General features: G+C 48.5%; 1 protein-coding gene and 1 long non-coding RNA gene across 3 annotated transcripts; one reads left to right on the top strand and one right to left on the bottom strand.

Moving 5' to 3' along the window:
- The first annotated feature begins 231 nt into the window (after nucleotides 1–231).
- Nucleotides 232–25,982, top strand: epb41l5 (erythrocyte membrane protein band 4.1 like 5). Of its 2 annotated transcripts, none has more exons than XM_023950765.2 (26): nucleotides 232–430; nucleotides 2,175–2,391; nucleotides 6,226–6,330; nucleotides 8,174–8,216; nucleotides 8,296–8,374; nucleotides 8,636–8,680; nucleotides 9,207–9,259; nucleotides 10,361–10,481; nucleotides 10,557–10,644; nucleotides 11,629–11,717; nucleotides 11,797–11,866; nucleotides 13,122–13,291; nucleotides 13,490–13,596; nucleotides 13,720–13,738; nucleotides 14,366–14,408; nucleotides 16,301–16,416; nucleotides 21,192–21,340; nucleotides 21,432–21,529; nucleotides 21,617–21,751; nucleotides 22,920–22,987; nucleotides 23,148–23,270; nucleotides 23,721–23,796; nucleotides 23,956–24,036; nucleotides 24,656–24,718; nucleotides 24,805–24,929; nucleotides 25,177–25,982. In XM_023950765.2, exons 2-26 carry the CDS (start codon nucleotides 2,212–2,214, stop codon nucleotides 25,244–25,246), a joined length of 2,316 nt encoding a protein of 771 aa, XP_023806533.1. In that variant the 5' UTR covers nucleotides 232–430; nucleotides 2,175–2,211; the 3' UTR covers nucleotides 25,247–25,982. The 2 variants fall into 2 exon arrangements, with proteins under 2 accessions (XP_023806533.1, XP_078795357.1); XM_078939231.1 differs by lacking the exon at nucleotides 232–430 and adding an exon at nucleotides 466–629.
- Nucleotides 3,487–12,462, bottom strand: LOC144988650 (uncharacterized). The gene is made up of 2 exons (XR_013652619.1): nucleotides 12,286–12,462; nucleotides 3,487–6,673 (listed from the first exon to the last, which is right to left on the bottom strand). It is a non-coding gene; the product is annotated as an uncharacterized LOC144988650 (long non-coding RNA).
- Nucleotides 25,983–27,064: the final 1,082 nt, after the last annotated feature.

Genomic DNA, 27,064 nt, shown 5'->3' with positions numbered 1-27,064 from the left:
TGGATTCACTGGACTGATGTGAACAGAATCAGTTGAACAGACAGTTTACCTGATTTGACGGTGGCTTTCTTTGATGTTTCCTTTTTTAATTGCGTAAATTCAGATTTAAATATTAAACTAATTGAATCGCAATGTTTTTTTTAATTAAACAGTTTCCAGCAGAATAACAGAGGAATGAGCCGCGTGCGTCTTTAAAAATGCTAATGAAGCTTTTGTTAGGGATTTGTGGTGACGTCACATCCGGCAGAGAGCCTGACTCCTACTTTTTTTGTTGGGATCTGGGAAAGAATTCGGAGGAGAAAACGGGCGGAACCCTTGAGGAGAAGATCAGCGCGGCGGAGCCCCGGGGATGTGTGAGCTCCCCCCGACGCCGTGACCGCGCGGGCGGCGGGCTTTCGCGGTGAAGTCCTCCTCCGGGGAGCTTTTTTTTGTAAGTATCCCATCATCCAGACGTCCTCGCGGCTACAAGTGTGTCGGGGCGGCGTTCGTTTTGTCGTCCGGGGCTCGTTCGCAGGGCCGGAGACTACTCCGTCTCAGCAGTCCGCTCTCAGCGGCGGCTCCGCGGGTTTTTCCAAGCGCACACCTGTTGCTCCTGTCCGCCTCAGGTGCTCCAGGCCCGGGCCTCACCGGTGAGGATTAAACTGTTTTCGGGAATTTAGGAAAACCCCTCTCTCGCGGTGGAGACTGTCGTCAGACTTTTTTTTCCCGCTTTTCGGTGCCCTTTTCCCCACAAATTGCGAGGTTTTTTTTACACCCCCCCCCCCCGTCTTGTCGGAGCCGGACGCGGTTAGCTAACGTTTTCTTCGTTTTACGATCTTTGCCGAGTTTGTGTGACCGCGAGCAACAAAATTCACAAACTCCCGAAGGTCTCTGGGAATTTTAGTTCACGGATCTCCAAGAGAAACACTTTAAACCACGTTTGAAAAAGAGCAGAACTTAGATTTCCATCTGGATCCGTGTCCCGGTAGAAGTCCAGGCAACACAGGGATGTGGAGCAACGGCACGAATCCATCACGTGCCAAAATGACCAGAAGTGGAACTTTAATGAAGAAACGATGTTTTTCACGCTATAAACTAAAGCTTTTTCCTGAATAACGTCCAACAAACGTTAAAAAAAGCTCAAACTCTGCTAAATGTTCTCCTTTCATTAAATCCCTCTGTTTCCTAACCGGAGGAGGTCGTTGATCTCACGTCAGTCTGAGTTCCTCCTCCATTCAGTCAAGAATCCCTTCATTCTGCGGTTCTCCTGATAACAATGTCTTAGGTTTCAGTCGTGACTTTTTGTTCTGATCAGCCCCTGCAAACAAAGACATTAAGCTTTCCCAATCATGATAATACCGCCACCATGTCCGCTAGAGGGATCTTATTCAGTTTGACGTTAAAAAACGCAAAAGCAAAGCAGTGGAGTTTTCTGTTGTGCTTTCTTAAGCAGCCATGAAGGTTGTGTAAACCTCGTTTGCGCCTAAGGCAGCCGCGCCTGCAGCTGCACCTGCAGCCGCGCCTGCCTTAGGCGCTCACAGATTTGTGGGCGTGGACCGTAACGCTGCAGGGTTTGATTTTTGCACGTGTGCAGGACAAAAGCAACAGTTTGGAGATGAGGGGAAGGCGGTTGGTTAACATCTCAGAAGGGTTCGATCCCCGGCTGACTGACAGGCCGGTGAACCTGGGCTCTGGTTTGTGGGTCGTGACGTCTGCATGGATGTTGGGACCAGAAGGAGAGCTATGCTTGAAGCTCCGCCCTCAGTGAGAACCAGCAGCAGAAATAAAAGGAAGGAGACGGGGCAGTTCTGTAATATATTTAGCTGTATTTCTGTCTTTTCTGAAATGTTTTGAACACAGGATGGGGGGGTGGGGGTGTCCGTGAGGATCTGAGCTGTCAAACATCAGGAAGTGAGATGTTTGTGTTCTATCTCAGCTGATAACGCTGGCAAAGCTCCTTCTGTCTTTGGATGTTTAGCTTCTAGTCTTCACAGAGAGGCTTCGCTTTGCTCAGCGTGAATCCTCCTCCACATGTAGCTGATTTCAGGGGGGTGGGGTGGGTGGGTGGGTGTGTCATCAGCTAGTCGGATATGTCCAGGAGCGGTGGGCGGGGCTAACGTACGGGTCGTTTTCAGCTGAAGCTTGATCGTCTGCCAGCTTCACTTAATGTTTGTGTTTTTTGTTGTTGTTGTCAGGTTTGGTGTTGTTACCCCCCCCCCCCCCCCACCCAGCATGCTGAGTTTCCTGCGCCGGACGCTGGGCCGCCGCTCCATCCGCAAACATGCGGAGAAGGCGCGGCTGCGGGAGGCCCAGCGTGCCACCACGCACATTCCTGCAGCCGGGGATGCCACGTCCATCATCACCTGCCGGGTGTCCCTGCTGGACGGGACGGACGTCAGCGTGGACCTGCCGGTGAGGAGGAGGGGGGCGAGGGTCTGTTGAGAGTCCGGATACTTTTTTATGATGGGTTTTTGCGGAATGCATCCCAGAATATTCTAAATCCTCATTGCTACAAACTCTGGGAAAAGTCAGAGTTTCTTCTGCCTTAATTCCATCCCATAATTCCCAGAAGAGCATTTGAAGAAGGCAAATGAGGTGAATTGTGTTGTTGCGTGTCCCTTTGCATCTGCATCTTATGGAGTGCTTGAATCTATACGTTTATGAACTGATTTAATTAATTTAGCTTGTTGTGGTGACGGTGGTTTAGTGGGGATGCTGGGAAAAACCTCGGTGGTGCTGGAACTCTCTCTCCTGCTGCTTTAAAGCCGCTTGCCTTGAATGTGACGCTGAACCCATGCAGGGGGATTCTGGTCTCTTCCTCCACCATCTGGAAGTTTCTGCTCCATGACGGTCGGGTCTGCCGGTCCACCCCCTGTTCTGCAGAACCCCAGCATGTGGAACACATGGAGAACCTTCTCTGCTTTTACACAGACGCAGTCTGAACCTTTTCAGACTCTGTTCCACACATTCTGAAAAGTAGAGTCTGGATTGGATGTGGAAGGAGAGCTAAATCACGAGGCAGCGCTCCCACCATGACCTTATTCCAGATTGTTCTCTATGTCTGAGGTCGTCTCAGTTTAGCCCGGTTACCTTCCTTCAGCATTAGTGATGGGATTTATGGCTCTTTTCAGGGATCTGAATATTTTGGATCAGTTCATCTCAAAGAGCCGTTCAAAAGTCTGTCTCTTTAGGCTCTTTTTATATTTATTAACTTTTAAGAATCCAGCCTGGAGTTTATTCATTTAATCCTAGAAATAATTACAGGGAGGATTGATGGGCTGAGATCTGGATCAGAACAATTCATATTTTCCGTTAATAATTGAGTTCAAATGATCAATTGTAGCTTCATTTGACATGTGTGGAATAGATGTTAAAGTCTGACATGGATTGACTAAAGAGTGTTTGTGTGCTTTGAATGATGTTTTAATGCAACAGTTGTTTTATAGCATGTAGCTTTTACATTTTTACAGTATTTAAACTATAACAGTGTTAGACTTTTCAATAGGCTAATTCAGAATTTGGATTTATTCTAATTCCTTTCAGAATAAAACGGTGTCAAAGATCCTCCTAAAGCAGTAAACGTACTTCCACTTATTATTATGTGATTCTGTCAGAAACAGAAACTTAGGGGACTCTGTCTGTGCAGCACAAGATAAGAACTTAATCTAAACACAACCAGTTCTGACAGTAGATTTAATCATTAATAAACTGACATGTGTGCATTTTGGAGGATTGATAAAACACATGAGGCCTCTTCATTTAGTGTCGTGTCAGGAGCCGTTACAAATGACAAAATGTAACACAAACTCATTATCTATACACAAGAAACATTTTTAACAAACGCAGCAACTTGAACTCCAGAACGAGGACTGAGTTCCCCGTCTGCAGAGTTTCTCCTCTTTTCTTTATCTTATGTAGTTTATCATTATGTTAGTGTTTCTACATTTGCTTTATTGTCGTATGAACAACAGCGTTGGTTATTTTTGTGTTGTTGTTACATTAGTTTAGTGTTACTTTAGTTCTGGCATGTCCAAAGTGTGGCCCGTGGTGCAAACGTGGCCTGTGTTCAGTTTCCTGATAACGTGCAGCGTCCAGCATTTCTATAGACTGCATCTCCAGTTTGGTAATAGTGGTTTTAAAAGGACTTTCTCAGCCAGTGGAAACCTGTGACGACACTGTCATGCCATCGGAATTTCAGAACGTCAACTGTAAATAAAAAAAGATGACCGTGACGACCACATTCCTTCAGGGAAATACAGAACTGTGCCGGATGTTAGGGACGGCTGATGTATTGGTGCCAGGATCAGCCATCCACCCATATTCTCTTGACTGTTTCCAGAAACACTTTCTTTTTGAAATATAAACTTGTTCCTAACAGATGGGAAGCTCCTGTTTACAGTAAATGTTATTTCTGATGGCGATGCATGTGGAGAGTTTATGATTTATGTCCAACATTGGATAAAAGGTCTGAATGCTTACAGATGTATGAACCTTTTAAAGGGATCCTTGTTCTCATGAGATCCTTTACTGTTTGTTAAGAAGCTCAAGTACAATGGGATTGTCCAGTAAAAGAAAAAGTACGCATTCAATCGGCCCATCCGAGACCTGCGGCTGTTTACAAGGACATGAATATGAAGAGGCAGACCAAACACGCCAACAACCACAAGCGAACTGGAACGGTGGGGAAATACCCAGAGTAATTTAGGTAAAAACGTATTTAGATGTATTAGTTTTCTATTACTAGAAGACTAGTACACTAGTATTGGTAAATGACGTATACTCATATACTTATATACCACTTTTCTACCTACGAGGCCCAAAGCGCTTTCACAGTCACTCACACATTCACAGACTGGTGGCGGCTCCGCTGCCAAACACTGGCGCCCGCCTCCCACCGTAGGCAAGGTGGGGTTCAGAGTCTTGCCCAAGGACACCTTGACTCATGGGGGCACGGAATCGAACCTGCAATCTTACGATCATGGATCGACCGCCCTATCGCTTCACCACGGCCGCCCTATTAGTGTCATAGCAATAGAATATTCATATGTTTGTATATAATGTTGTTTAAATAACATTTTCATCACCAAATCTTTCCTCTTTAGTCACGTCTGCACAGCCCTTCCTCATCCTCATCTTTGACGTGTTCTCCTAACTCTTCCTCAGCGGCGTTACTCAGTACCGCAGAAGGGTTTTGGGTGTAGTGTCCGTCCGTGTGTTTGTTCCTCCACTCATTGGTTGTTAGGGGATCCCACCGCCATTACCGCCCACACCGAGTCCAAACAAGCCTCCAATCAAATTTGTTGACTTCCTGTTTGTCTTTCTGCTTCCTGCCTTCCTCTCTTCTGTTTTTACTTTTTGACAGAGTTCCTGGTTTTGTTTTTCATCTTGTTAATCTGAAAAGTCAGGTTTCCTCCCACACTTCCATGTGTTTTTATTCTCCTGGGTATGCCCCCCCCCCCACCCCCACACCTTGAGACTATGGGGGGGGGGTGTTAAAGCAGTAGATGGAAATATGCGACTAGAACAAACTCAAGGTTTGCATGCTGGTTGCTGGGAGCTTTAAGTGAGTGTTTCTGCGTTCTTGGGTCTGGGGGGTCGGGTGGGTGGGGGTGGGGTGGGGGGTCTCCTGCAGACAGACTGCAAACCAGCAGACAAAGCTGCAGCTCCAGAACAAGACCCCCGCACCACGCACAATAAGCTCTTTGTATTCCCCCCCTCTCTGCGGGCACTTTGGGGGTGTGCTATGCCAGCTAACATGCCCCCCTCCCCATGCGTTTGTGTTGAAACCAGGCCACCCGTGGTACGGCGTTCCTCGCCTTCATAGTTGGTCGTGGTCACCTGCGCAGTCGGGACGGTGGCTGCTGGGATGTGCAGCATTCTGCTTCAGTGAAACTGTGCGTGCATGTGTGCGTGCATGTGTGCGTGCATGTGTGCGTGCATGTGTGCGTGCATGTGTGCGTGCACGTGGAGGAGGTCTCCCAGGGGCAGCAGCACACAGGCTGTTCCTGGTACGCCTTCCTCTCACAGCCTAACCTCTGATCTCCACTTTCTCCTGAAAATCCCCCTCTGCTCCAAACATGACGGAACAAGAACCAGCAGCAGCAGCGTATTTGTCTTTGTGCAGCTTTTCTCCTTTACGCTGTGTGTTTGGATCATTTCTGACACGTATGACTTCCTGTGTTGTTGCTCAGTTCTTTAGCGGTTCTCCAGCAGAACCTTCAGTCTCCTCTGTTCTTCCCTCCTCAGAAAAAAGCCAAAGGTGAGGAGCTGTTTGAGCAGATCATGTATCACCTGGACATCGTGGAGAAAGACTACTTTGGCCTGCGCTTCATGGACTACGCTCAAGTTCCAGTAAGTCGCCCCGACGGCCTGGTTTCTGTGTCAGAGCTGGACCCCGTGGTTCCGTGTTGAGCGTGGTTGTGGACCTCCTCAGTGATAGTCAGTCAGGCCGGCTCCTGATGGAGGGGGTGGTCACCAGGCTGAGGGAGGAGGTGGAAGGAGGAATGTGGGGGAGACCAGAGGAGGAGGAGCTGTGAGTTCCTGTTATCAGTGCAGAGAAACTGACGTTCTGTTAGCATCAGACATGTCCGTTCGGCTGCATGGATGTCTGTGCTGCCAGAGTCGCAGGGCAAAGGTCAGGTGACCCCCATCCTGCCTCACATCCTCCGCCCCCCACCTCCATAGGGGATCAGGTCTGATGAAGCAGAGAAGCAAACAAAATCAGGAAACACTTTAGTAAAGTAAAAGATTTATTTATATTTATATGTTCATTCACCCCCTTAGGTGTGTCCTCTGTGTGTGTGTGAGTGTGTGTGTGTGTGTGTGTGTGGGGGGGGGGGGGGTGTTATAAAGTGAAGTTTCCTGAGTCAAACATTATTTAGGAGACTTCACCGCTGGTCCTTGCTTTGTTCAAACTTTTCTTTGTTGCGATTCCAAAAGTGTTACACTGTAAACATACATGGACTGTAAGTGAGAACTGGACTGAGCGGGTGTGACGGCATCCACAGAAAATGGTTTATTCCAGCTCCAACCAAAAGTCAATGCAGTCGCCATTTTTCCACCATACGGACGCCGCCACGTTGGAGCCATTCAGTAAGCAGTGATGTGATTAAGTCGGTCAGAGTCATCGTTACTATGACAACCACGGTGTCCAATCAGGAGTGAGCCTGTTGGAAGGCCTCTCAAAAACGGGGTACACGACATCTGTCAAAGCTTGTGTCCTAATTCCTTCACTCTATAACGTTCTCCGTTTTCTGTACAAATCTACAAATACAAAATCCCAGAAGTCTCTGCAACAAAACAGTGTGCATCGGTGCTCACTAGATTGGCAAATATAGACCACAATGCATTGCGTCGGAACAGATTTAGCCAAAAAATGTATTTAAATAAATAAACCATCAACGTTTTTATCTTCAGAAGACAGTGGAACCATAAATAATCGTCGCTCATATCAATTAGAGTTTAACTTCACCGTTAAACAGTAGTGATGAGTAGTAGTTCAGTAGAGAGTCTGAACTGCTTCTAAAACCCAGGCCTACTTGGTAGTTAGGGGTTAGGGGGGGGGGATTCAGACATAGCCAGACATTTTGAACGTTGGCTGTGGGGGCCAGCAGGCTCCTCCTACTTTTATTGAGGCCTCTGATTGGTCAGTTTATTACTTCAGTAACTTGAATGAAGAGTATCATGAAAAACTGAGAATCATCAGGAAGGTGTTAGGTTTCAGATCCAGAACGGTTCTTCTGACCAATGGAAGGACTGACAGCCGTTCATTTCTCTGTAGACGTCGGTGGATTCTTGGCTTCGTGGAGCCACTTCCTGTTTGAGAAGGAGGGTCGTAGGTCAGGGATGTCCAGGGTCTGTCCAGTTCAGTTTAGCCATCAGCTATTGTTCATATTTAATGACTGGTTGTGTGTTTTTGTACAGTTATTGGAGTGAAAACCGTTGAGACAAACGTGATGTGATATTTAATATAAATAAAATAGAACTGAATTGTTTGGAACTCCAGGAGGGCGGAGTCACTCAGTCCAGTTTTCACATACAGTCAAAGGGTTTTACTGCTCAAAGGTGTAGTTAGTCTGATAGTTTTGACCAAGTCTTCTGCATAAATAAAGGAATGTTCTGGTAAACACGTGGAACTCAGCTGCCTCTCCGTTGGATTCGGCCGCAGACGTTTGTTTCTTGTGTTTGGTTGCAGCACTGGCTGGACGTCACCAAAAGCATCAAAAAACAAGTGAAAAGTGAGTTTGAAAGCTTTCCGTCGCCTCCTCTGTGCTCCGAGGCACATCCTGAACTTCCTGCTCCGTCTGCCCTTCTCAGTCGGACCTCCGTACTGCCTCCACATGCGGGTCAAGTTCTACTCCTCAGAACCCAACAACCTCCACGAGGAGCTCACCAGGTGAGGGGGGCTCCGGTGCCAGGCGTTTCTGTCAGTGATGGAGGTGGTTCCACTCTGACCCTGAGATGTTCCAATAAGGCGTGAATGAAGCGGGGGTGTCTGTAGGACAGGATTCTGTGATGTTCACTGGTCTGTCCGGACTATGCATGTAGTTTTATTTAGAATGTTCTGTCATTTCAGAACGCTGTTGTTTGAACTCGTGTTTCTCTGAGTCCAGGTGTCTGATGAAAAGCTGCTCTCTTGCTGTCCACCTGTTTACAGGTACCTGTTTGTGCTGCAGTTGAAGCAGGACGTCCTCAGCGGCAAGTACGTTTGTTTTCCACACAGTGTCCTCCCGTTCGGCGTGCAGCTCCTGTTTTCAGGAGCCTGTGGGGGGGGGGGGGGGGGGGTAGTCTGCGGCCAAACGCGCCTCCAGCAGCGGCTCCTTTGGGGCCGTGTCTTTGTCCGAGACGAGTCCTGACCTTCACACCTTTACCTGCCAACGCTAACAGAGCAGGAAGTGAGGTGGCGCCCAGAAGGAGGCGGCGCCCAGCAGGAGGCGGGCCTTAGACCTGTGGTTGTCCAGAGAACTCTGAGCATTTCAGTTTTTGTCTAGAGAGGAACTTATTAAAAACCCTCTACAACCTTTCTTTCTGAGAGATGACTTTGGAGCCATGTTTTTTCAAGAAGATAAGTCTCTAACAAAGCCCTAGTGGCCATTTGGTGAACTGCAGCATAGCTGCCAGCTTTGTTTTTCCACCTTCATGTTTTACTGAAGTGCCTCTAAAGGGGGGGGGGGTACTCTGTGTTCTGCAGGTTTTCAGGTGTGTGACTGTCACTCCTGTGGTTTCAGGCTGGAGTGTCCGTTTGACACGGCGGTGGAGCTGGGGGCCTTCTCCCTGCAGGGTAAGAGCCTTCGTCACGCCTCGTCTTCGCTTGGTCATGTAGATGAAAGGCTCAGCTGATCCTCCACAGACAAACAGATCTTTCTATTCTCCTAAGTGTCTGCCAAAGTACAACCATCGGCTTCTAAGGTCCTTTAAGGCCAACTAGGTGTGCATCATCAGAATGAACACACTTCATTCTGATGATGCACACTTTGAAGGCCATTGACCCGCTTTACCATGGTCACTTACAAAAGAAATAAATATTCAACCAGTTTTTAGTCCTTTATTCTTGTTATCTTTTCGGTTTGGATTGCGTTTTTCACAAAAAGACTTTTTGTTAGGTTGTAGTCACGATGTGTTAAATAAAGCATCATGTCAGAGAGAAACGCTTGTTTTTTTATGTCCAGATGATGAAGATAAAGATCGTTTATAGAAGCCAGCGCAGTGATACAGAACATGTGACCGGAACTACTTTTTTAGGCGTGCGGTTATCACTGAGCGTTATTAGTGCACACTCAGCAGCCAATCAGAATTGGGAATTCGCCCGCATCATGGCAGAAGCGGTTGTGTAATCCCACCGGCAGTCGCCGCAGACCTTGGGGGATCACATGCAGAAAGTCACTGTGGGACACATGCCAGCTCATTAGTGCGGGATCCTGTCGGGGGGCCCCATAATCCGGCCCCGGCTCTGTCTCCTCTCTCAGCTGGTCTTGCTCCTTCTTTTCTCCTGTAGACACATTTCTGGAATTTGTTTCCTCGTCTTTGAAGGAAGCAAAGCCGCGAGCAGACGTCTCCTGAAGGAGGCTTTGTCTCAGAACAGTAACGTTCAGCACACGTTCATCAGTGATCCACAGCTCTCATGACCTTCAGCTGACGGGATTCTGTCGGTTTCTGTAATCCACCATCTCTCTCTCAGTGGTGTCAAGTTGTCAGTTGCAGACAGGCATTTTTTTTAATAAATATCCAGGAACACTGGATTCCTGCGACTTTGTTCTTCTGGAAAGTCGTCCTCAGGCTCTGCAGGTCTGCTCCCATGATGCCAGTCAGCCGCTGACTCGCCGGATTAGCCAGGAGCCCTCAGAGCCGCGTCATGAACCTGTGAGTCTTTGTGTGGTTTCAGCGGAGCTGGGCGACTACGACCCTCTGGAGCACAACCTGGACCTGGTGTCGGAGTTCAGGTTCATCCCCGATCAGACGGAGGAGCTGGAGAGGGCCATTTACAGCGCCTGGAAGGACTGCAGGTGCAGAGATGCCGTCCTTTCCTGCAGGATTTCTTTGCTGCTGTCGCTCTTCTCCATCTTCTCCTCTATCCTCAGAGGCCAGACTCCAGCTCAGGCTGAGATCAACTACCTGAACAAAGCCAAGTGGCTGGAAATGTACGGCGTGGACATGCACATGGTGAAGGTTTGTGACCCCACGTCTCAGGCAATAAAACTCACTAACCGCTTCAGCCGGCGTCCACCATGATGCTCCCAGAATTCACCAGGCAGTAACTGTGGGGAAGCCCCCCCTGTTTGAGCTCCTGCCCCCTGGTGTTCTTTAATCCTCGTGGAGAAACGTGAAGGTCAAAGTTCAAACGCTTCATCTGGATAGCTGGTGAGGTTTAGGCGTCGTCTGTTTGGGTCTGTGGTTTCCGAGCGTCACTGAACGCACCCTCACCACAGAGGAGGGAGTCTGTGGGTCCGTTCTGTTGCCATGACGACAACCCTGCACAGCTTTTTCTGTTTTTTTGGTCAGAAAGTTCTGGAAGCTGCCAGGTTCATGGGTGTGTGAACTCAGACATGTTGGTGTCGCTGCAGCCTGAAGGTTTCATCTGACTGGATTATCAGCATTTCTGCCTCCAAAGATTTACAGATTATTTTTTACTCTTGCAGAACATTCAGTCTGTTTTATGAAGCAGAACGTCTGCAAACTGGAAAATGGATTATTCAGTAGTTTTTAACATTTCAAGTTTTAGTTATGTAAAATAGAATCTATTTTGTGGTGTTTTGATGGTAATAAAGTATCTAATAAAGTATATAAACCATCTACGAGACAAAGAGGAGACGAGGAAAATCCCATCTGTGTGTCGTACCTGTGAGGGTTGGGCGGCCCGTCTTCATAAATGAACTTCCTGTTCGTTAGGCAGCCGTGTCCTCACGCTCCATCATGTGATCAGAACCTCTTTGGACTTGTTTTGTTGAATCATTTGGGCTCTGAGGTGTTTCTGCTGGTTTGAAGCAGACTTCTGCTTTCATCCGTTCAGTCGGTGTAAAAGTCTCTGCTTCACTGAGTCTGACGTTTCCAGGAGTTTGTCTTCTTCCCAGGAGTGTGTGTGCGTATTTAAGGAGCATGTGGCTTTGAACGCATGACGGAGGTGGTTGTTCTCCGTCCGTCTCTGACCTGCAGGCGCGGGACGGTAACGAGTACAGTCTGGGCCTGACTCCCACTGGGGTTCTGGTGTTTGAAGGCCAAACTAAGATCGGACTCTTCTTCTGGTACGTGTGGCCGTCTGTGGCCGTCTGTCGACGTTCCTCTGACAGGTCAGACTGATGATGCCTTTTTTCTTCTCTCCAGGCCCAAGATAACCCGCCTGGACTTCAGGAAGAGCAAACTGACTCTGGTGGTGGTTGAAGACGATGAACAGGTTAATGAACATGCAGTCATCCTCGCTCTTCGTCATCGGCTTTCAAAGATGGCCGCAGATAGTTCTGACTGTTCTGGGCACACGGTCAGTCAGCCTCAGCCTCGTTCTTCTGAAGGTCACGTGGTCACGTCTGTGGCTCCGTGAGTCATTGCAGCTTAGAAACAGACCAGCGTGACTCTTCCATCCCGTTTCCACAGACTTTCCCACAACCTGGGGTCACAGGTTCAATTCCTCGTCCATGTTTCCCTTCAGCTGCACTTTCAGGGCACGGCGGCCGTTTTTCTCAACGAGGAGCAAAGGTCACTTCCTGTTAAACGGTTGCTTAAATGACCCTACCTCAGATGACCCCCCCCCCCCCCGAAAAGATCCGTCTCCTTAAAAAAGTTTGTAAACCCGTAAAAGAAGTGCTGATACTGTACCGTGGGGGGGTTGTTTGTGTCCGTCCCACGAGTCTTTGAGTCAGGTTAATAAAGAAGCCTCCCCCCTCTGGCATTCCTGGTATGCTCCATTCACACACACACACACACACGCACACACACACACACACACACGCACACACACGAGCGGTCAGAGTCCAGCCTGGGTGCTGGGGGGCAGCCTGGGGAGGGCAGGCCTTGATCTGAGTTTCTTTCTAACAGAGTTGGAAACTTGTTTTCGTTGTGTGTGAAGCGTCAGAACGCCGCTGCGTTCTTCTGGGATGAGATCATCAGCCGAGGACAGTTTTGGTTTGGAAAAAACGCCGTTTTGACCATAAAACTGATCAGAAAAATACACATTTAGACTTTTTTTTACAGTAACACAGACGGTTACTTTTCCTGTGACCAGTTCCTTTTAATTATCAAGTACTTCAGTAACTAACTCAGTTACTTTCTGAATGTGAGTAATGAAGTACTTGTTCTAGGTTTGTTCCTGACGCGGTTTTCATTAATTAATGAGAACAAAGATTAAAAAACTTTATTCAAACTAAACATAGTTACAGTTTTCTGCTTTTTATTCTTTCAGGTTTTTTTGTAGGATTCTTGGATTAGAAGTTTCTTTTTTTATTGCATTACTTTTGGTTGTTTTTCTATGTTTATTTTCCTTCAGAAAAAAACAAATAATTTTAAATTTAAACTTTCGAGCTCAAACTTAAGAATGATTCAGTCTTTCCGTCATATCAGTGGAACGACAGATCAATGCGCTCATGGTAAACGGGAAAAAGTGGCGGTGGGATGTTTTCCGATGAGCCTAACTGCTCTAACCCCCCACCCCCCAGGGCAAAGAGCAGGAGCACACCTTTGTGTTCAGGATGGACCACCCCAAAGCCTGCAAGCACCTGTGGAAGTGTGCTGTGGAGCACCACGCCTTCTTCAGGCTGAGAGGCCCGGTGGAGAAGAACTCTGCTCGCTCCGGATTCATACGCATGGGCTCCCGCTTCAGATACAGGTCTCACGCATGCGCAGACGCACACGCAGACGCTGACGGCGTGCTGCTGCAGCTCCTGCTGTGATGCAGACCCGTTCAAAGGTTCTGGATGGTCCAGAGCTCAGCTGCAGACTTTGTTCCGTTCATAGTGGGACAAAGGTCAGAGCTCCACAGCCCTCAGAGGGTTTGAACGTGACGCACAACTGTTTCTGCTTCCAGCGGAAAGACGGAGTATCAGACGACCAAGGCCAGTAAAGCCAGGCGCTCGTCCTCCTTTGAGAGGAGACCCAGCCGGCGATACTCCAGAAGGACATTACAGAGCAGAGGTGAGGAGACGAGCCGCCATCAGCCGCTGGCTTCACTTCTGTTTAGGCACATTTATCCAAAAACGCCAGCATGAACGTTCTGATCCAACAGACGTGTGGTAACTGTAAATTATTGTTTTTCAGGACCGCCGAACACCCAGGAGTAAGTAAACGACGTTCAGACGACCTCACTGCCCCCCCCCCCCCCCCCCCCTTCAGGTTTGCTTTAGTGACTGGGGTGTTTTTGGGCTGCAGGGTGGCGCAGTGGTTAGCGCTCTTGCCTCTCAGCAAAAAGGCCCCCGGTTCAAGTCCCGGCTGGGGGACCTGAACCAAAAAATCAATGGGGGACCTTTCTGTGTGGAGTTTGCATGTTCTCCCCGTGCATGCGTGGGTTTTCTCTGGGGACTCCAGCTTCCTCCCACCGTCCAAAAACATGAGAGTGAGAGTGAATGGGTGTGTGATTGTGGACACTCTACCCTGCGATAGCCTGGCGACCTGTCCAGGATGTCCCCTGCCTTCGCCCACAAGTGGCCAGGATAGGCTCCAGCAGCCCCGTGACCCCGAAAGGAAAAAAACGGAATAGAAAATGAATGAATGAACTGGGGTGTTTCTATGGAGCATCATGAGCAGCTGCTCCACCCGTCTACAGGGGGGCAAAAAAGTATTCAGTCGCCAATACTCCCAGCGTGGAACTCACACCTGCATGCAGGTGCATGAACCCTCAGACACACCTGCATGCAGGTGCATGAACCCTCAGACTGAAGAAAGACCAACCTCTCTCTTTTGACAGGATGATGTCTTCAGGAAACGGAGTCGGTTCCTGTGTCAACAAGGTGAGGAACCAGCAGTGAAGTCAGGATGAATCGGTTCTTACGGTCATTAAAAACCTGGAAAGTTTTGGAAACTTATAATGCAATTCATAGGTCCTTAAAAAGTTTGTGGAAAAACAAAATCTTCTGTTAAGTTTTGGAAAAGTCATGACATTTTAATATTTAGGATGCAAAAAACATAAAAAAACAGTTTAACTTGAGATTTGAACTTAAATTATGGCAGGAGTTCAACCTCACGCAATCGGTGATGGGAGTTTACGTCGCCGTAAAGCAGATGGAGATTTCATGGTGAAGCTTTCAGCCTGCTGTCAGACATGGACTATAAAATACTATGAAATGCTGGGAAGTGTAGCTTTATCATTGAGCGGCAACGACTGTGGCTGCTGAAAGGCCCTGAAACGCATTTTACACCAGAAACATGCAGACTTTGCTCCTTCCACATAAGCAGCATGAGAGAAGCGGGCTGGTGAGAAACGGCGCCGAGAGAACTTTTGTAAACGGGTAATGATGGCGTGACAATGGAAGCTTATTGCATCCAATTGGAAAAAAAAAAGGGGTGATCTTCACTCAAACCTTTTCTGGGATTTTTGTTCTAATATTTTGAAGAACTACAAAGTCCAAACAGGCTCTAACCTCATCTGTTCATGAAAACTAGAAGTTGAGCTGCAGTTGAAAAGTCACAGAGTGTCCGTGTCACGATCCGTTTAGGTTATGTCCTCGTCCCGTCACTTCAAACATTACAGAGAAAAATGTTGGGGAAATATTGACCATTGACCGCCTGTGGGTGACCTGCTGGACGCTGGCGTTGTGGGTGTGGTCACACATTTTTCCAGATTCTTGCTATATTTTTTTCTAAATGTTTGGGAGATGAGGAAGCATCTACAACTTGCATTCCTTGAAGACGGTGGTTCACTCTAGGAGAAAGGCTGAGGATTTATGAGGAGTTTGTTTGAAAATTCTTCTATTATTTTTGGAGCTTATAAGTGTATAATAATGTTGATTCTTCAGGACAAACGACCCCTAAGTGGTGTTTTGACCCATTTTTGCATCTCTGAATATTCCTTTAAAAACCTGCTTTCTGAGCTCCAGCCCCTCCCAGTCCATGAAACCCAGAGGGTTCTCACATTGTGACATCACAACATGAGGAACAGCCCCTTCCAGGAGGAGTCTGCACTGCCAGCCCCGCCCTCAGGCTAATAGACACGCCCACTTTCTCCGTGGAGCCAGCGGTGATCGGCTACACGCTTTCATTTTCCATGCACATCCATTTTTACAACAGTATGGATGTTTGTTTTTTTGGGCGAGACGCAGACACGCTGCCGAGGCCGACTCTAGGTCAAAGGCATGAAATGGGCGGGACCCACACAGAGCAAAAGGCGGAGCCTCAGAGATCAAGTCGTCTTACTTCCTCGCAGGAAAATGAGCTGAGAGACCTGGTTAACCTAAATAATATCTCTTTTGTGTGCCAAAGGTCGTAGATGATCATATACATCGTTTGCTATGAAAGGCTTAAGCATACGGTTCCTTCATGGCTCTGCAGCTTCACATCAAAGCGATGCATTCAAGTTCATACTGTCTGTAGTTACCAACTGCCTTCTTGGTTCTTCATGTTTTAACATCCGGCTGTTACTCGCTTTCTGCATCAGACAAAAATAAACAGTTCATATAGAAGCACATCCAGCGTTTTACTCTGTAATGTTTGTGGATAAGCAGCACAGACAGACTAAAGGGCTCATTCTGACACTCTGTGGGGGTTCAGCTTAGATTCACGGCTTGTTTAATCGTTTTCATGAGCAGCTAAGGTCAGTTAGTTTGCAGTTGATAAAATATTAGGAAGAAGGTTTTTTCTGTGCTGCTGTTGTGATTCATGGTCCTCCCTTTGCCTCCTCTTGCAGCCTCCGCCCAGAGGCGCCTGGTCAGCGATGCCTGTGGTCAGCCCTATAGCGCCGTCTGCCTGTGGACCAATAGAAATCGAGACGTTGCCCAGGAGTCCTGGAGGAGAAAAGAGAAGGTTGGTAGACCTGGATAGTTGGCTCTCTGCGCTTCCACACGCCTGCTCTGCATCTCAGAACACGTCCAGATGTTTTCAACTTCAATTTATGGCCAATGAGGAGGGAAACGGGAGGGTCAGAGGAGGGGGGAAGTCTGTGGGAGGGGCGTATCCACGCGGCCGTCTCTGGTTGAGGACAGGAACAGAGGAGGCATGTTTTTGTGCTTCCTCCAGATCCTAGAGCAGCTTAGACGCTCTTCATGTGTTGATGTGGGGGTTTAATGGCTAAAGGTCAAAAATGGGTTTTTGTTTTCTTGAGACGGACGGCAGAGGAGGCAACATTGATCGGTCGGCCCCCCAGGACCCATCTGCTTTTTTTACGTTTGTTGCAGCAGAAAAAGCCTGAAGATTTTTCTAAAGTTGACAAGTTTGAATTTTTTTCAGTCATCATTTCAGATTCCAGTTTAAACTGATGCACAGCATGGGTTTAAATCCTCATTCAGTCATTTAGTTAATGTTCCATGTTTGCATAATCGTTCTATCACAGCAGCATGTTTAGTGACGTTTACACAAACACGATCAACATTATATTGATGTGGAAAACATGAAATAAAGTTAACTCTGAAGTTTTTATGAGTTTTTTAAAAATCATTTCAATTATACTGTGGTGCAGGTGAATACTCGATTCTGATTGGCTGCTGGGGTGTGCATTAAAAAATGATCACCACACGCCTGAAAAAGTAGTTCCGGTCGCAGAGCTTAGATGTTCTGTATCACTACGCTGGCTTCTTCAAAACAAACGTGATCTTCATCATCTGGAGCTTTCTCTCTGTTCTGATGCTTTATTTAACCATCGTGACCATCAGCATAGATGTCGCTTTCCTTTGCCACTGCAGTAGAGATCGGAGGTTGGTGTGGCGTTGTCACGGTAACCTGACAACGCCACACCACGTGACTAATAGTCCTAACCGAAAAAATAATACCAATAAAGTAAAACCTGGTTGAATGTTGTGGTATAAGCGGGTCAGAAATGTGACTAATAATTCATCTGCCATGGTTCGTCGTGCTGCTTTTAACCTAAATCATCGTCAACACACACAGTGTTAGAAAACATTCGTTTCAGTTAGAAAGACTGAACTTCTTTCATGGGGTCTTAGTGCAGCATAGACGGCTTCACCTGGGGAACAGGTGAGGCTCCTGTCGGTGAAGCCCTGCTGTGGTGTTCCTGTCTGTGCTGCAGGCCGGTGCTGCATTCACTGACCGCTGTAAACCTGCGTGTTCCCTTGTTGTTCCAGTATTAACATGTACTGAGGACTAACTGAACGGAGGCAGGCTGGTAGGTACCCCCCCACTCTGGCCTGGACCAATCAGTGGCTGTGTAGTGGAGGCTTTGGGTAGTCATGTGATCAGCATGGGAGGGGCCTGATCGGTGCAGGAGGTGCTGTCATGATCTGGGATTCTGTCTGGGGGGGGTGTCTTCTGGTGGCTGGCATGAATCAGCAGGATTTGATTTCAGCTTTGGAGCAGATTCTTTTCCCCTTCATCTTCTGATCGTCCTCTTCTTTCGCTCTTCTACTCGTGTTTCTCACTTTACCTGTTGTCATTTAGCAGAAGCATGAATGCAGCTCTGTTACAATCATCCTAGAAACACGACCAACAGGAATAAAAAACTCTCAGGGCCAAATTCCATTTTACGTGAACACGATGGTCCGAGTGGGTTCGACTCGGGCCTCAGGTCCTGGTGGAGGTGGAGAAACCAGCTCTCCTAGTTTCTCCTCTGCTGCCTCAGAGCCAGGAAGAGTCACCTGGGCTCACCTGGGCTCACCTGAGCGGCTGCCAACGTCTTTCATTCAGCCCCATGTGAGAATAAGTTTGGTTAAAAATGTTTTAAAATATAAACAAACATAGAAGTATTGATTTAACCCGGTTCATATTCTGAGTAATTCATGCTGTGTCTGAATTCCCGCCCTAAACCCTAAAAACTATAGAGTGCAGCACTAAGTAGAGCCCTGATTTGAAAAGCCTGTTTTTTTAAACGGCGGATATGATGTCATGGATTTCACAAAGTTCAAATCTAATTAAAATGAGCTTTTGTGATGATTATGTCTTCTGAAGATAAAATCGTTAATAGTTTCTTAAAAAAATACATTTAAATACATTTTTTCTTTAGCAAAATTGTTCTGACGCAATGCATTGTGGTCTATATTCTCAGATCTAGTGAGCATCAACGCACACTGGCTTTTTGCAGAGACTTCTGGGAAGTTTCTTGGTCTCTGGATTGTGGAGGTTTGGACAGAACATGGAGAACGCGCTAAAGAGTGAGCAGCTGCTCTGCTCGTCCACAGTGGGGCAAAAAAGTATTCAGTCAGGAAGGAATTCAGACGCAGCAGTCAGGGGCGTTTCTATGGTTACCGTCACGTTTAGTCACAAAAGACACCAAAGGATGATATTAAATCCTATTTGAATGTGATGTAAAAACATGCAAATGTTTATTACATATATTATAATGAAGGATCTAAAGTAAAAAAGCAGAAACTTTCCTTCTATCCTCATCTTCCTCCCCGCTGCTTCGCTCTGACGGAAATCCTGCGTCTAAAGCCCTTCGGCTGCTGTGACCATCTGTGCTTGGAACGGCGGGCTCCCGCCGATCACGCCGTTCCTCAGATTCTGCTGGAATGGCGGCTGCATGGTAGATTCCTGCCTCCGCTCTTTCTGTCCTTCCTGCATTTCCATCCTCATCTTCCTCAGACGCCGCCGTCATCATCATCATCATCATCCCAGCCTTCATCAGCTGGTCTCCCCTAAACCCCTCTCACCTCCCTCACCCTGTTTTCCTCAGGTCACCCCCCTCCATCCATCCTGTCCCATCCACCCTCCCCTCAAGGAGCAGGCGACACGCTGAGAAATGGGCGTGGCTTACCATGAAGGCGACTTGCTCTGTCCAGTTTTGTGCTGTTTGTTGAAGGACTGTTTCTGTGAAGGTTTGTTAGTGGATGAAGCTCCCCCTCCTCTTCATCAGTGACGTTTCTCACACCAGACAGAAAAACTGGATCTCTTTCCACCCGTCCCCTCAGCTCGGGGTCAGAGGTCATTTCGTCACCCTTCCATCTCCTTCATGTCCACCCCCCCTTCCTGCCTGCCATCGGCGTGAGGCTCAGGAATTCATCCCACTGAATCCAAAGCGAAGGTCGCATACTTTCACCGGCTCCTTATGTTCTCTCTGAGGGGGAGCTTCCTGCCCCCCTGCTGGGGCATCTGCTGTAACATGAAGGGCAATAAGACCTGTGTTTTATGTAATCTCTCCTACATTCCATAAGTTTACTGCTGTGAACCCGAAGGCCTTAGATAAAGACGGACGCTGCATTCCCAGCATTCCTCTTCGGCTCCATTTCCACATCCAGTCTGGAATCTGCAGTCTTCTGAGCGAGAACCGGCTCCACGCGGCGTGTGGAGAAGCGTGTGTGCGTCACCTCTGCAGACGCTGAAGGGATGCAGGTTTAGTGGATCGAGGCGGGAAGGTGGTCTTTGAGTCGCCTTCTCCTCTTCTGTCATGTTTCTACCAAATGAAGAATCACAAAACACTGAATCCATTTAACATGAAAATGTCATTAAAACACTGATTTTGAAACTAAAATATGCTTTAATTTTGTCTTAAATCTAACAGAATTTCTTTTGATGCATCCATACATGTGACTCACAGACACTGGTGGATTTCCACTAAAGGATCTTTTTGTTCGGCTGCATTCAGAAGATTTTCTGTCTTCTGTTTCCTTACAAAGAGTCTCAGTAGAAACACAATAGATGCCGAATGTCTTTCCTCCTGACTGGTCTCTGTGACTGTATATGAGAACTGGACTGACTGACTCCTCCCCCTGGCGTTCCAAACAGGAAGTGGCTCCCAGTAGCCAACATCCCACAGACTTCTGCAGAAATAAACAGTGGTTTCTCCGTCATTCTATTGGCTAACAGCAGAACCCCTCCCTTCCGGATGATCCTCATTTTGTGTTCTCTAAGTTATAAACCGACCAATCAAACGCCTCAATAAAAAGTAGGTGGAGCCTGCTGGCTCCAACATCCAGCGTTCAAAATGTATGACAGGTTTCAAGTGGTGGGGGTGTGGCCATCCAACAAGCTCACTCCTGATTGGTGAGACTGGTTACCATAGAAACGATCCCTGCCTCCTGGCGACGTCTGGCTCCAGCATGGCGGAATCCGTCTGGTGGAAAAATGGCGACTGAATTGATTTTCTAGTGATTACGTCACACACTCTGTCTCTGGTTCTGTTGGAGGAAACTGATGAAGAACGCTGAAGCTGCGCTGGCGTCGGCTTTGAGCGATGCCCGCTTCAGCCTGTTGCCGTGCGCTCAGCACCTTCAGCGAGCCCCGGTATCTGTCAAAGAAACGGCGGCGTCCTGCAGGCCCGTGTTTCAGAGACAGCGGCGTCCTGCAGGCCCGTGTTTCAGAGACAGCGGCGTCCTGCAGGCCCGTGTTTCAGAGACAGCGGCGTCCTGCAGGCCCGTGTTTCAGAGACAGCGGCGTCCTGCAGGCCCGTGTTTCAGAGACAGCGGCGTCCTGCAGGCCCGTGTTTCAGAGACAGCGGCGTCCTGCAGGCCCGTGTTTCAGCACAGGCTTAGCTTCAGCTGCATCTCTGCAGCTTCTCAGACAGGTTTTCTGAAGTATCTGGTGCTGAGCATCACTCCAGGCTCTGCAGAGGTAAGACGCTGAAGTGTCTTCATGGATGACGATGAACCGTACAGGTGAACCTGCCCTCCTCTTTTTTTCACTGTGTCGCACAGCTTACCTGTGGTTGCCGAGCCGCTGGAGACCTGCATCGACGACGTCCTGAAGGCTCCCGCCGCTCCTCCAGCAGCCGCAGCGCTGGAGCCCGGAGCGGGCCACGCCTACGCCGCCGCCAGTGTGGCGGCTGCAGAGCTCAGCATCACCGGTCAGCACACCTAAACGCATTTCTCTGACAAAGCTCAGTGAGCGCAGAGAGGAGGAGCCAGAAGAAGCCACCTTTGCCTTTGTGTTTGCAGAAGCCGCGGCTCGTCTGAAGCAGCTGGAGCTGGAGAGCAGTCCTCTTCTGGCTGTGTCCAGAAATAACATCAATGTGAACATTGCCATGAACAACCAGGTGAGTGTTCAGGTGCGGTTTCTCCTTCTAGGGTTCTCCTCCTAACCGGTGGACGTGGTCGACCCCCCTGGTTGGTTTGTTCTGCAGGAGGACGTGGTGAAGCTCACGGAGAAGTGCGGTCTGAACAGCACGGGCAGTAGTCCAGTGGTCACTCCCCTGCGGACCCCCGAGGATCTGAAGAGCAACATCCTGAAGGCTCAGGCTGAAGCTGCTGCCCTGAAGGTCTGCTGCTCAAACCGTCTGCTTTTACAAGATCTCAGACACTCGGTGAAGCTCCGCCTCCTCAAATGAGGAAGTGTGGGAAATGAGGGTGTTGGAAAACATTGATTCGGTGATATATGGCGATATTTCATTTGGCGATACCTGTATCGATTCAAAGTTTCTGAGCCTCCTTCAGCATCTGACTTGTGTTTTCCACTTCAACCTCCAACCGCTAGTTGGCAGCTCCGCCCACTGAGCCTCTTTGAGCAGCTCTACACGCACAAAACATGAAGACAGAACCTCCCAGCAATAGATTCTGGTTCTGATGGATCTCAGTGATGTGTCCAACGCTCTGGAAAAAGGCCATCGCCGTGGCGATGAGCCGTGAACTCCGTGTTTACTTCCACATGTGAGAAAGTGGAGCTGCAGCTGCAGACGGTCATGGAGACAAAGCATCTGAGCCACGTTAAAGCTCTTCATCCTGTCATCCTCATCATCATCACTTTGTTGTTTCTGGAAAGAATTTGTGTTTTTGTCTTTTTTATTTTAGAAGCTCCGTTCAGACTCCAGAACCGTTTAAAAGTTCTGGAGAATCAACATGAATGTTGGAAATAAACAGAATTTATTTCCTCAATCGTACTTTTAGAACCTTAGTGGTTAAGAAAAATCCCTTCTATTTATTTATACTGAAAAATATTTAGTTGTAGAAATCAGACAATGTTTCTATATTTTAAGTTACCAAAATAAAAGCACTGAATTTGCTTGGGTAAAATAGATGAGATACAGTTGCAGTGCTTAACATTGGGATCTTTAAATCAACTGAATTTGACCATTTTATTACAAAGAAAGACGTATTATTATGCAGGTACAAAAATATGTTCCAGAATACCCCCCCCCCCCAGTGTAAAAGGAGAGATCTGATGTCCTTCTCCAACTGTGAGCGTCGTTGCAAACATCCGATCTAGCAGAAGTTCTGAGCGTTTGTGACTCGGTACCAGTAAAACCTTTAGAACCACCTGGAGCCGCCGTCAGGCCTGAAGGTCCAAAGTGTCTTCATAAGACCTGTAGCTGTTCTTGGTACTGAACTGTTGCTGCAGCTGAAGCTCCTCAGCGTCTTCTGCAGCGTCCAGATGTTGGAAGAGGTCTCACCACAGCTGGGTCTGAGGTCTTCCTGGTGTCTTCTGTGCAGGGGCCTCTGGAGGAGCACGCCGGACCGGCTGGAGACAAAAACTGTAACCTGCAGGAAGCTTCTGCCAGGTGAGTTGAGTTTGCTGAGAGAGCGTGGCGTCACGTGAGGACACAGAGCTGGTCGTGTGGTGAACAGAACTTCTGAAGGTCTCTTCACGTCCCGTTCGGTCCCTCTGAACTGGGATTCTGTGGACCTCTGACTGACTCGGTCTGTGTCTCCTCCTTCCAGGCTGAAGGTGCGTTCGGGGCGGATGGGAAGTAACTCGTCTCTTTCTGTCAGCAGCCGCCCAGAGGCTCAGGACTCCTGGGAGCTTCTCAAAGCCGCCTCGCTGGTCCCATCGGCTGAAGTCAGGTCTGCTTTCACACGGACATCTTTCAGCTTGATCTGCTGAGAGGATCAGGAGGAGACACTTTGACCACAGCTTAGTCCATGTTTTCTGAACCTTCTTCTGGACTGAGCTCAGAGAGAGCTTCCTTCTGATCTCTGCTGACCTCTGCTGGTGTGTTTGGGTAATGCAGCTCCGTCAGATGCTGTGATTTCTGCCTGGAGGCCGCAGCAGAGTGAAATATTGAACCACGGGCGCTCTGGGGTGATGCAGCAGAGCTCCAACCATACCTGCTGGTGTTCTGCTTCATCTCACAGAAGATCATCATCATCATCTTCCCCTGAAATCCACAAACCTGGAACCTCTTAGCCTGACTCACTTCTAGCTCCTCCTCCTTCCGTTTAGTTCGTCTTCTCCAGTCTTTTCCAGGTTTCTCTTCATGATTTGTGTCTTTCTGCTCCTCTTGGATCCTTTAGTGCTGAGACGTCAGTGGAAGACCTGAAACCGTCGGTTTCCAAGACTCCTGCTGCCCCTGAAGGTCTGCTGCTGAAGGTAAGACGGTTGTTCAGCCTGAAGAAAGCTACAGGTTTGACCAATGGAGCTCTCACTACTTTGAATTCCCAAGTGTTTCAGCTCCAACCTGAACTTTGAGCCTGAAGCTTGACGCGGTTCCTTCCCGTTTCCATGGTGATGAGTGTGTTTGTGTCGCAGGCTAAAGCGGAGGAGCTCGACCTGCAAACCCTCAGCCCAGCGACCGAGAACCTGATCGACTTCACGGATCCGTCTCCTCTGGTGAGCGTCCTGCCCCCACCTCCTGGCTCTTCTGCGGTTTGAACTCCTTCATCGCTTCAGCCGCTCTGATGCTCAGACATGAAAATGTTCAGCTCCTCCAGGAGGTTCCTGCTGATTCTTTAGGGTTTTTTTTTTCCACTTTTATGGCTTTCAAAAATACTATGCAGTTTTTTTGAATGAGAAAACTTCAACTTTTTCCTTTTGAGTAGGAATCTGAATGGATTTAGGGAATTGAGTTTGTTTTTGTTGCTGCAGCAGATGCACCATCGTCTTCCTTTTTCTATTTTCCAGTTTCCTGTCGTTTTCCTTTAAGCTTCATCAGCAGCTTCCTGTTCTGCAGAAGTCAGAGCCGAGTCAGAACATGCTTTAGGTTCATAGACTGTAATATGATGGATGAATCGAGGTGTGACATGGATGTGACGTCATCCATAGAAATCGCCGGTTCTCGCGAAATGAGGCCAAATCGCTCACCAATACTTCCTGGTCTGGTCCAAGTCGCTCTGCAGAGCCACTGGTTTCAACATGGCGGCGGCCGTATGGGAAGCAATGGAACTTCCTGTTTGGGAACACGAGAAGGGAGGGGTTAAGCTGTCCATCACAACCCTCTTTTGTGTTTCAGCCCCCACCCCTGCAGCCGCCCAAAGCCGTGATCACGCCTCGCTGGATCGTCCCTGCAGCTGCTGTGAGTTGGCCCTCAGCAGGAAGTGACATCACTAACCCCTCCCTCTGGTAAAGGTGCATAACGTGAACATGCCGTCTGCTCTGCAGCCTCCAGGCATCTTTACCAACGGCCTGATCGACATAGACCCCCCCTCCAAGGTCACTCCTGTTCCCCCCGTCGATGGAGGGGCCCCTCCCCCACTCGCTCATGCACACAATGCTGCCCCCACCAGGTAAGCTTTAATGTCTTTCATCAAACGTCTCCCGTTTCTGTTTTTGAAACTGAAAAACCAGCAGAAAGATAACAAACGGAAGGCTTCGTGTTGTGGCTTCATGCTGTGGTTCTGCGGTCAGTCAGGATTCAAACCAGCACCCTGAGAGCCTCATGTTGAACAAGCGCCTGCACGGAGGTGGGGTGGTAATGGTGTGGGCGTGTCTGCAGTCGAGCAGCATAAATCTGTCTTTATCCGCTTCCTGCAGCACCAGGGGTCCACCCCCCCCTTCAGACGACGGAGCCAAACCCAGAGGTCCCCTGACCACCGAGCTCTGATGAAGACGCCGTCCTCGTCTTCCTCGCCGTGGCCCGGAGGGGAGGGAGCGGCGGCTGACAGCGGACCCTCCTCCCCCTGGCAGAGGAGCGTGAAGGAAGCGGCTCCTGGATGGAGAGCGGCCGTCCTCCGCCCCGGGGTCAGGGACCCTCCTGGACCTCCCTTCACGCTCCGCCGTGGACTCAAACACTGGAACCGTTCTGCAGCAGCTCTCTCTTTTTAAACTTCTGTTTTTACGTTTCGCTCTTTGGGGCGACTGTTTTTTAAAAAGCCCAGAAGGATCTGTCCCTCCTGGGGTTTTAGCGTTTCTTTCTTCTAACCGTAGCGGCAGGAACGGCCTCAGCGGCGCTGCGGTAAAGGCGGCGTGGAACCAGGAACCTCCTTGTGTGTAGCTTCTGCCATGCCTTATGAAAATGAATGTATAGTGATGGGAGCAGGAGCCGCTCAGAAGGAGCCCCAAGGAGGAACATTTACACGAAGGTTTTGGGTGGTTCACGGGCAGAAGGTGTGGACACTCCGCCTCAGCCACCATGAAGGTTTATGTTGAAGACTAGAAGGTTTTTACTGTAGCAGAATCCAGTATTTATGCTGTTTGGACGTGTTGTAGCTCCACTTCAGGATCTAATGTCATTGATATATTTTTGTGTCGACCCTGTAGTTCCTACAGATTTTTTTATTTCAGTAGCTGTAGAAAACGATCAGATACAAGGCAGACGTAAATACAGTTTTCTATCAGCACGGCGCCTCTGGGTTTTCTGTTGAGTCCCGATTCTCTTCAGTTTCTGCTTTAGCTTGAATGTGGTTTGGATTTGACCCAAAGCCTTTTCCAGAGAAACTTCCTGCAGCGGATCTTCTTGTGCTGCATGTTGTCTCCACTGGGGGGCAGTAGAGCTCCACGCTCAGCTGTTTGTCTCCAGGATGCTTGATTCTGACAGAAACTCTGCTTTCTGGACGCATCTCCTGAAACAGCAGCTTCAGTGTTTAAATGACAGTTTTAACCAAACTTTAAACATCTGGACCTTCCTAAAGTTCAGACCGTTTTTTGGCGGATTAAACCACATTTTTGTGTTTGAGTTCTTTCCTTGGTTTGTGTTTTTGGTGGCAGTGAAGCTGCAGTACCGATCTGAGCCTGTAGGGGGCAGATAAGCTCCACGGCAGCCACCTGGCTCTGAGGAGCAGCTCTGGTTCCAGGATCTCTGTCTAGAAATGAGTTTTTCAATGTGTAAGAATCCTTAGAAAAGGAAGGAGGCGTGTTTATACGGGGGAGGTGGTATCATGGTGAGGGCTGCCTCAGAGAGCCAAAGTGTTGAGCGTTCAACCCCTTCAATCGCTCCAACCATCATTGCAGAAGAACGTTCTGCTCTAAGGTATGTGGTTCTAGACCCGACTGACTCATGGGTCAATAGCTGTCAGAACCGCAGATCTTTGATTAGATGAATTTCTTTGATCATCTTCTGTGATTCACCTGAAGAAGACCAGACGATCTTCATCTGCGTCTGTCAAACCAGAAACCGTTTGGTTTGATATAATGTGACGTTTAAAAGGCGGAGCTTATTCGTTTAGGTGCATGGGGGAAACGTGCACGTGAGAGCGCACGTTAGGGGAACGAAATGGGGAACCGACCCGGAAGTGTGTGTGTGTGCACGTCATGAAAGTGTGTGTGTTTGTGTGTCTGTGCACGACAGTGTGATGTGTCAGAATAAGTGTACAGCTGATTCTTTGTGCAGTACCTGATCCACACAAGCAGAGAGGAGGTGCTGGTTCTCCTCATTTCACAGTTGACACATGAAGGAGGAAGCTGCAGGTCCTTCTAGTCTGAG

This window comes from Oryzias latipes, chromosome 21 (assembly GCF_053564925.1).
Source record: "Oryzias latipes strain Hd-rR chromosome 21, Olatipes_Hd-rR_3.1".
Taxonomy (NCBI): domain Eukaryota; kingdom Metazoa; phylum Chordata; class Actinopteri; order Beloniformes; family Adrianichthyidae; genus Oryzias; species Oryzias latipes.
Note: the sequence above shows the minus strand (reverse complement) of the source record. Positions and strands in the feature narration are given on the sequence as shown.

Excerpts from the sequence above, each read along its gene's own strand:
- epb41l5 (XM_023950765.2), top strand. The coding sequence starts at position 2,212 with ATGCTGAGTTTCCTGCGCCGGACGCTGGGCCGCCGCTCCATCCGCAAA. Across the intron at positions 13,292-13,489 it reads GGCTCCCGCTTCAGATACAG|CGGAAAGACGGAGTATCAGA; the intron begins GTCTCACGCATG and ends TTCTGCTTCCAG. Across the intron at positions 23,797-23,955 it reads CTGAAGGTCTGCTGCTGAAG|GCTAAAGCGGAGGAGCTCGA; the intron begins GTAAGACGGTTG and ends TTTGTGTCGCAG.